This window comes from Homarus americanus, unplaced genomic scaffold (assembly GCF_018991925.1).
Source record: "Homarus americanus isolate GMGI-L3 unplaced genomic scaffold, GMGI_Hamer_2.0 scaffold39675, whole genome shotgun sequence".
In the NCBI taxonomy this organism is placed as follows: Eukaryota; Metazoa; Arthropoda; class Malacostraca; order Decapoda; family Nephropidae; genus Homarus; species Homarus americanus.
Window position 1 is genome coordinate 16,747,038 of NW_024736071.1, and position 10,000 is coordinate 16,757,037.

Below are 10,000 nucleotides of genomic sequence, written 5' to 3' on the forward strand. Positions count from 1 at the left end.
GTCCTAGGTCTACTCCATGTATGGTGTGTCCTCAGGCTCACCCATGGTGTGTCCCCAGGTCTACTCTGTGTATGGTGTGTCCTCTAGGTCTACTCTGTGCATGGTGTGTCCCAGGTTCACTCTGTGGCTCGGTCCATGGTGTGTCCTCTAGGTCACGTGGTGTGTCCCCAGGTCTTCCATGTATGGTGTGTCCTCTAGGCTCCACTCCATGATGGTGTGTCCCCAGGTCTACTCTGTGTATGGTGTGTCCTCTAGGTCTACCTGTGTATGGTGTGTGTCCCCAGGTCTACTCTGTGTATGGTGTGTCCTCCAGGTTCACTCCATGTATGGTGTGTCCCCAGGTCTACCCATGTATGGTGTCCTCTAGGTCTACTCCAGGTATGGTGTGTCCTCTAGGTCTACCCTGGTGGTCCTAGTCACTCCATGTATGTGTGTCCTCTAGGTCTACTCTTGTGTATGGTGTGTCCTCTAGGTCACTCCATATGGTGTCCCTCTAGGTCCACCCATGTATGGTGTGTCCTCTAGGTCTACTCCATGTGTGGTGTGTCCTCTAGTCTACTCCATGTATGGTGTGTCCCCCAGGTCTACTCCATGTATTGGTGTGTCCTCTGGTCTACCCATGTATGGTGTGTCCTCAGGTCACTCCATGTATGGTGTGTCCCCAGGTCTACTCTATGTATGGTGTGTCCTCTAGGTCTACTCCTGTATGGTGTGTCCTCTAGGTCTACTCCATGTATGTGTGTCCTCTAGTCACTCTGTGTATGGTGTGTCCTCTAGGTCCACTCCATGTGTGGTGTGTCCCAGGTCCATCCATGTATGTGTCCCCAGGTTCACCCGTGTATGGTGTCCTCAGGTTCACTTGTGGTGTGTCCAGGTTCGTCCCTATGATGGTGTGTCCTCTGGGTCTCTCATGTAGGTGTCCCTGTCTACTCCATGTATGGTGTGTCCCCAGGTCTACTCCATGTATGGTGTGTCCCAGGTCTACTCCATGATGGGGTCTACCTGTGTTTGATGGTGTGTCCTCAGGGTTCACTCCATGTATGGTGAGTCCCCAGGTCTACCGTGCATGGTGTGTGCCTCTAGGTCCACTCCATGTATGGTGTGTCCTCTGCTCACCTGTATGGTGTGTCCCAGGGTCTACTCTGTATGGTGTGTCTCAGGTCTACTCCATGTATGGTGTCCCTCTAGGTCTATCCATGTATGGTGTGTCCTAGGTCTACTCATGTATGGTGAGTCCTCTAGGTCTACTCCATGTATGGTGTGTCCTCTAGGTCTACTCCATGTATGGTGGGGCCTCTAGGTCTACTCCATGTATGGTGTGGCCTCTAGGTCTACTCCATGTATGGTGTGTCCTCTAGGTCTACTCCATGTATGGTGTGTCCTCTAGGTCTACTCCATGTTTGGTGTGTCCTCTAGGTCTACTCCATGTATGGTGAGTCCTCTAGGTCTACTCCATGTATGGTGAGTCCTCTAGGTCTACTCCATGTATGGTGTGGCCTCTAGGTCTACTCCATGTATGGTGTGTCCTCTAGGTCTACTCCATGTATGGTGTGTCCTCTAGGTCTACTCCATGTATGGTGAGTCCTCTAGGTCTACTCTGTGTACGGTGTGTCCTCTAGGTCTACTCCATATATCGCTAAAAAGTGATACAGTAATTATTTTTGGGATTTAGGTAAATTTTAAGGTGATACTGTACAAAAAAATCTTACGGTGAAACTTCTATATAACGGACTTCTCTCTCCATTTAATCCATTAAGATGGGTATTCTAAATCTAACGGACCCTCAATTTAGCAGACATTATATCTCTATACAGTTCATAAGATGGAGGTTGCACATCTCACAAATCTTCAATGTATTGTGCAGTAATGGACCTTCCTTTCTATATACTGTAGTCCAATAAACACTAGTAGAGGTTTCACTGTACTAACATTCAGCATCAATGATTTGGAGCTTATAATTATTTTTACAATATTTGAGAGATAGTAATCTGCCACATTTAATTGGGGTGTATCGTACTTAAATAAAAGTAAATCCAGAAAAAATCTACTTGTGTCGTGTAACAAACTTGTGCTATACTTTGTTACTTACCGTTACTCTACTGCTATTGTACTGGAACAAATATGTACAAATAATATTTAAATGATACTGTAATTGAATTCTTGGGTTTAGTTGAATTTCTCCTGTATCTGTTGAGTGAAATCTTATGAATACAGCAGTGTACTGTACTGTAGTATGTAGAAAATGATTACATATATTAGGAGGATCAAAGAGGGCCTGATGACACTCACTCAATGTGGATTATGTGGCACTAAACCAATCTGTTATGGAGATGTTGCCTGGGTATTACTGATCTAGCAAAGACAGGGAGAAGGCATAAAGAATTCCTCAAGGTCTTCCCTGAACTTAGTGGTAGGTGCAGTACTGTGGTCTCCAGTCATTTGCCTCGACTAAAAGTTCTTGTTTTGAAAGAGCGAGAATTGCCTCAATGTCTACAAGGTAGATTGTAGACATAAGAAGAGAAGAAGAAATGTTGGGGACATATTTTAAGGTGTCAACTGAATACAGCTCCTCCCCGACTTAGGACGGGGTTAGGGACCCAAATCCAGGTTGAAATGGTCGTAAGTCGGAAATGCATAAATAATAAATAGAAAATCTAAAATGGGTGTCTCTTTTTCTTCTCAGCACCACAAAACACTCACTTTTAAGCTTGCCAGCCATTTTAAAGTGAATTACAAACGAAAATTTTGTCTGTGTACTGACTTTGGGACTTGAAAATACGTAATTTGACCAAATTTTGGTACTACTGAGGCAGGTCGTAAGTGCGGTGGTCGTAAGTTGAGTAGGTTGTAAGTCGGGGAGGAGCTGTACTGTATATTTTGTCACTGGATAATTCGTCACTGGTGTATTGAATGCTGTGTAATATTTATTGAATTTAGATACTGTAATAATGTCTTTATTTTGGAGTGAATGAAGCCATGGTTAGGTTAGATTTGGTTGACAATGAAACTTCCATATAACGGACTTCTCTCTCCATATAATCCGTGAGATGGGGGTTTCACATCTAATGGACCCTCGATATAATGGACTTTCATCTCTATATACCTGTAAATCATTAAATAGAAGTATCACTGTAGTCCGTTATATGGAAGTTTAACATGTAACAGACCTTGATATATATATTAAAAGACTGTACAGTACTCTCCCAAATACTCTGTAATATGGAGGGTTTATAGCTAACAGACCTCAATATAACGGACTACATTCTCCCATACAGTACTCTACAGTCAACTACTAAAATCTTTCAGTTGCCTCTCCTCTTGAACCACGAACCCCCAAGAGATTCAGACTCATGAACCCGAAGCATTTATGGACTGAATAATGTATCAGTCTTCTGCTTCGGGTTTACGAGTCTGACTCGCTCGGAGGTTAGTAGGTCAGTATACTGTAGTACTGTATCTAGAAAGAGAGAGAGGACAAAGTTTAATGCATGATAAGAGTGAAGTTGTTAGCAGCAAAGATATTAATATTTTAAAGTTATTGTTAAGGAAAAAAATAGAGACACGTTTGATGATGAGAAGAATGTTTTGACTATATATTTTTTCTTTCTGTTTAGTTGATGGTATAAGCCCCCCCCCCCCCCATGGAGCTCAATGGCTCATATACATAATGTTTGATTGATAATGATAAACAGTATCGCAAATACATTTACAATCAGTATAATTGTTAAGTATACCCGGTTCTGGCTCATTTTAATGCCAAATTTATTGTATGTAAAGATATAACTGCTTGAAAACATTAACTCTCTTGATATGAGTGAAAAAAAAGAAGAAGTTTGAAATAAAGAATATTTCCCGCCAAAGTCACACACAAATTCATGCTTTCAGTGAAGGGGAGTGGTGGGGCCCAGTACCGTCAGCTACAATTTTTTTATTTTTTACTGTATAAGCGTGATGTACAATACAGTATTGTACTGTATTTAAGTCACTGAACTGTAAGGCATTAAGTGTCTTGTCTGACAGCTGTACAGTATTGAAGAATGGTTAAAGCTACAAGTGGTACAGTGTTATCAGTCAGGTGTATACAATACATCTCAGTAATACAGGAATCATCTCTTGAGTCTTAATGCCTTATACTGTACATACTTATTCTCTTACAGATGACTGAATTAAAAGCATGTCAGTTCACAATCGAACAGGAACTCCGTCAAAAAATGAAGAACGTTAGTCGTGACTTTGACCTTAAAACTGATATTCTGCAGAAGAAAATTCGAGAACAGAATCGCGAGATCGCTCTATTAAACAAAGGGAAAAAGAGAGGAGATAAAAACGCCGTCTTGTCTGCAACAGACGGAGGCTCATCGGGCACAGACAGTCCCTCTGTTGGGTAGTACTGTAACTACTGTAGTGATGATAACATGTGTGATGGTGGTGGCACTTCCATGATGGTTTCCTCAGGTGGTAAAAGATCAGTACAGAGGTGTGTGCGCGTGCGTGCGTTCCAATACAGTATTGAAGACACCTTGTACATTTTAATTATTATGTAATGGACATAAACAAAATAATACTCTTAATAACTCATTCCATTATTAAGTTAATTTTATGTAATATGGTGTGTGTGTGTGTGTGTAAATTGTTTGTATTTTATCAGTTCAGTTTCAGCTGAATTCAGTATTTTTTCATTTAGTTTTTGGTCAATTTTTCTTCATCAGTTTAAGTATAACATAATTTTGTTTATTAAAATAATCAGTTATGACCAAAGCATATTAGAAGAACATTGGAGGTGTTGGAAGTGCCCGAAGTGTTGTGTAGTGTCGTGCTGTGCTGTAGTTGGTGGTCATGACACCACACTTAGTAATGTTTTCCTGTACAGCTAATGAGGTCTTCTGGGAATATATATTTTTAAGAATTATTTTTAGAAACAAATACAGTACTATTATGTATAATGGGAAACCTCTCCCAAAGATTGTAAAATTACAATTTGATTGGCAAGATTAGTGTTGGTATAGCCGCTGTGTACATTAGATATGTAAGTTAAGGTTCAGAGTGTATTAAAACACAATTCAATTCTGAGGTAGATATTTTTATTATTTAAATACTACAGTAAATGATAAAAACACTGTTGGTAAGATTGTATATAGTGTACTTGATTTATACACTGTACAACTCTGTAGTCAGGAGAAAACTTCCTGGTACAGCACTGTAACTCTTAATATTGTTTTTGAGAGAATATAAAACTAAATGGAGATCACTCTAGTGGTCGTATTACTTTGTTTAAATTGATATTCTGTACACCGCTCTTGTCAACACTAACAGTGGAATACAGTAATTATACGATAATTTTGTCTTATTTTGTAACTGATGCAAGGTTCAGCTGCTTACACTTATACCTAATACAGTTGGTGATGCATTTTGTGTGGTGTGGCAACTCTGTGTTTGTTTACATTGTCTTAAAACTCCTGGAATGGCCCTAAGGAATGTCACAATAGTAGCCAGACTAAGGATGATACATAAGCATTGCACAGAGTTGCCACATCTCACAGAACACTTCACCACTGTACCAGGTGTAAGTGCAGGCGACTGTACATATACAAACCATTATCTGTGTAATGTGGTACAATTTTCTGTGTTAGTATTAGTTTGCCAAGAGTATTACTTTGTACAGTAATGCAGTACAGTATTGTGTACATACTACACTGAAATTAATAACCATTGTGTAGGTAGACCCTGCTGCTGCCTCTCTTGTGGGGTTGGTGAGGAGAGTAAAAGTAAAGGAGGAAATACTTGCTAAATATTTTTAAAAGCAAATTTAGTCTTGTTAGATATCTGCTTGCTATGTTTTTGTTTTTTATTGAAATGGAGGATAATTATGAAGGGAGAGAGACAGAGCACATAGTCTGTCTTGAGTTGTTAAACCCTTTTATTTTATTTTATGTTATTTGTATTTCTTACTCCTGACTTCACACTTCAAATTAGTACATACAGGCAGTCCCCCAAGTTACAAATGCCCGACTTATGAGCTGGGTCCCAATACATTCATCACTAAAATCTGTAACTTAAATCCCATGTTTTACAATACTTTTATTGTTTAACATCACTTTATTATATTCATTTGTTATGTATGGGATATTATTGTTTTTTTTTATGGTCAGGGTTGTACTTTAACCTAATATAACCTAAACTATGGAATTATCACTGTTATGGCTTGCAAACAGATCAATTTACGAACTGGGTCAGGAACGGGGATGTCCTGTAATTAGTTTTATTACAATTTGGAAGGAAAAATTACACTTCAACAGTGAAATGGGGGATTGATAGCCTGACATATATTACTGAAGTACTGTACAGTAATTATGATAAATATCTGTCCAGAAAATGATCTTTTGGGTAGGCAGGAACTTTATTCAGAAGATTTATGTAAAGTTTCTTACAATATGATGTTTTATGAGTTTCCAAAAAAATAAGGAATTGGCAGAGGGGTCGAGTCAAGGCCATTGTTTGTTTCTGTCATAGTGTGTACCTAGCAGAGCCTGACCCGACCTTAACCTGACCTAACCTGGGCAGGTTTATTGAGGTTCAGAAGACGACCTGATGACTTTACTGACACGAGACTGTTGTTTACAAGATTGTACTCTATAGCATGACACTTTAGGGTTGATCAGTTGCTTCCCCTTTCATTTCAACATTGCACATTACTATGACTGATAAATTGAATAATTAGAAAAGGTAATAATTAACATAAAATATAGTTGATAATGTACTGTTGGTTTATATATATATATATATATATATATATATATATATATATATATATATATATATATATATATATATATATATATATATATATATATATATATATATATATATATATATATATATATATACACAGTACTGTATATTCTATAATTATTATTATTTTATTTTTTTAAGGTAATTTGTATAGTGATGTTTTTCCTTTAACAAACTGCATAATATGTAATGTATAATGAATGGAGGCTTGTGTATTCCAAAGATGTGTACTGTATAATATTTAACATGTCTTTTCTATGTAAAACAAGCTCGTGGTAAACATAATATTGGATATATTAGAAACTGTATTTTATTTATTTTTTAGTGAGGAAAAAAGAAATGTTCAAATTATTCATATGATTTGTTTTCATCGCTATGTTGATCTGAAACTTTTTCTGTGGTGGGCAATCTTTTTGTCTGATTAATTTTTAAGCCTTGCAGTATCTGATTTACTTTCCAACACTGGGTCATGTGGGGGGGGTGGGGTGATGAAGCAGTTGGCTAAGTGTGTATTTGTCACTTGCCTGCCAGTCTGTCTGTGTGTGTTGTCGCAACACATTTATTATCAATTTGCTTGCTAGCCCATGTCATAACCTGGTTTATGGTCAAATCACTAGCTAAAATGTGGTCAAAAATATATTTATACTTACCATGTCACTAGCCATCCTGTGTTTACCTTCCTTGCTGATAACCTCACCATCTTGTGTTTTATCAGCTCATGATGCCTTTTTCATTCTGAAATTTTCCCCTAAAGTGGTTTAAAATACAGTATATAAAACAGAAGCTGTTTTTTTATATTTCATTCAATCTCCTGTGTTATGACTGGTTAATTTTAGATTTTCATTGAGTGGCAGAACAATTGAGGATCACAGAACAGAAGTATGAAAAACAAGCACTGGTATGCCCAGAAAACAATGTTATATTATGCCTTTCACTATTTATCATTTGAATCTGCATTAACAATGCTACAACAATCTACCACTTGAATCACTTCAATATCTTCACTGGTTCCAAAGTTATAGTAATTTGAATTTTCGCAAACTCTAACTGTTTTTCTGTTTCTCATTTACGACGTTTGTCCTACTTCAGTTCTGTGCTCCTCATGTAGATTTGACCAAGAATGTAAGAAAACTCAGGATTTACATGTATAGAAATATGATAAATCTTGGCAAACACTCATACACAAAATATGTCTTCTTTATAGAAGCTGTAGGTGATATTACATTATAATTTATGTTCTGATAATCTTCCAGCATTTGTGGATAATCAAATGTATGTCTGAGTACAGTAAAACTTCTTTATAACAGACTACAGTATATGGAGAGGAAAATCCTTTGTATCGAGGGTCAGTTAGACGTGAAACCTCCACCGAATGAACTGTATAAAGATGAAAGGCCATTATATCGAGGATCCATTCGATGCGAAATACCCCATCTAATGCATTATATGGAGGTTTCACTGTATTCCAAAGTTCTCTGTACAGTGCACTCTGGATCTTTCACATACAAGCAGTTTTTTTATATTTGGTGAAATGTTTTCTTCTATTTATATATCTGTAGTACAGTATAGTCAACTACCCAAGTCTGTTGGCCTCTCCCCCTGAACCATGAACCCTTGAGAGATTCAGACTCATGAACCCGAAGCAGTAGACTGATACATTATTCTGTCTATAAATGCTTCGGGTTCATGAGTCTGAAACTCGGGGTTCGTGGGTCAGGGGGAGAGGCGACTGGAGGACTTCAGTAGTTGACTATACATACTATATACTGTACTGGTTTATGTACTGGAAGACTTCTAATGAGCTTTTAAAGTGATGCATTAATTGTGAAGGTGATAGTGAAGATTTTTTCCAATAGCTTTTTGCTGGCTTAACTCAGAGCAACTACTAATTTGGGTATCCTGGGGGTCCTTACATGTAGGCTGTCCCCCCCCCCCCCTACTGTCATTCAGAATTTCCTAGTCTTGATCCCCAATCAACTAGTACCCTTCCTATATAGAGAAGAAAGTCCATTGCGAGCATTGTTTATAATGGACAGATGGTAGTGTTGTAGTGAAGGAAACACGACTAAGAGAGTACTGTACTGTCTACAGAATGGTGTATTGTAATAAAGTGGATTATTGCTCTGATTTGGAAGTGATTTTACTGTAGTGGCATGTTGGTATCTCTTATCAGGAGTTAGTGATTTTATTCCTCTTTGATATTAGGAAGAGAAATATCCTTTTAAGTTCCAAACTTTTTCCTTTTTTGTGATAAGAATATTGGATTCCTGTTTTGTCTCACTAAGTCATGAGATGATGAGTCGATGTGATGTGTGACTGGTGGGTTTTAGTTTTGTTTTAGTTAACAGATATTTTCCCATTCCTTCCCCTTTTAAGTACTGACTATACTGTACAGTCAAATACTAAAGTCCTGTTGGTCGTCTCTCCCCTTGAGCCACGAACCCCCGAGAGATTCAGACCTATGAATCGAAAGCATGTATGGATAGAATAATGTATCAGTCTACTGCTGCTTCAGGTTCAAGAATCTGAATCTCTCGGGGGTTCGTAGTTCAGGGGGAGGCGACCAACAGGACTTTAGTATTTGACTGTACCTGCAGCTATGGAGTTTCATTCTTTTAAAGCTGAAAATTTTACTGAAATGTTGACTGTTCCAGCAGGTGTGTTGTAGTGCAGTGCTTATATAGTGGCATACTGACAGATATTGTTATTGACTCAGTTACTTGATTGAGTTATTTGTTCCTTGTCTAGTACCTGTACTGTATTGTTGGCAAATGTATGATGTTTGGGTCAGGGTGGTTAGGACCTAACCTAACCTCACCTCACCATTGTTGGCAGTGGGTGATGATCATACAACTACTCGGAATTGAAAGTTGAATACTGTAGATGACAATTATTTACCCTCATTCTGTGTTTGGTTCCCTGCTGAGTGTACCTTAAGGTGTTTCCATAGCAGTATTTTTGGGGAGTACAATGAATCCTCTATTTAACGGACTAAACAGAGAGGATAAACCATATACAGTATTGAGGGACCATTAGATGTGAAGCCTCTATTAACGGATTATATGGAGAGAGAAGTCTGTTGCATGGAGGTTTCACTGTAATGTATAAATCAGCGATGAATGAATGACTGAAGGAAGTTTTAACACAGGTTTATATATTGATCTTGGATGTTTTCCTTTTTCGCTTTTTAATGTGTTACTGAATATTGTTA

General features: G+C 38.0%; 1 protein-coding gene and 1 long non-coding RNA gene across 8 annotated transcripts in view; both read left to right on the forward strand.

Annotated features, from left to right (window-relative positions):
• The window catches only part of LOC121871839, a 794-nt gene extending 763 nt beyond the window's left edge, over positions 1 to 31 (forward strand). The window contains exon 3 of the long non-coding RNA XR_006089966.1: positions 8 to 31. This is a non-coding gene — a long non-coding RNA (uncharacterized LOC121871839). The remainder of the gene's footprint in view (positions 1 to 7) is intronic.
• The window catches only part of LOC121871837 (protein FAM76A-like), an 83,910-nt gene that overhangs the window by 29,905 nt on the left and 44,005 nt on the right, over positions 1 to 10,000 (forward strand). For 3 of the 7 annotated variants that reach the window (XM_042374363.1, XM_042374364.1, XM_042374365.1), the window contains one exon: positions 4,158 to 10,000. This exon is cut by the window's right edge and continues 1,238 nt beyond it. The exons of the other annotated variants lie outside the window; for them this stretch is intronic. In XM_042374363.1, coding sequence (XP_042230297.1) covers positions 4,158 to 4,388 — 231 coding nt within the window. In that variant the 3' untranslated portion in view covers positions 4,389 to 10,000. The remainder of the gene's footprint in view (positions 1 to 4,157) is intronic. 7 annotated transcript variants of the gene reach the window in all.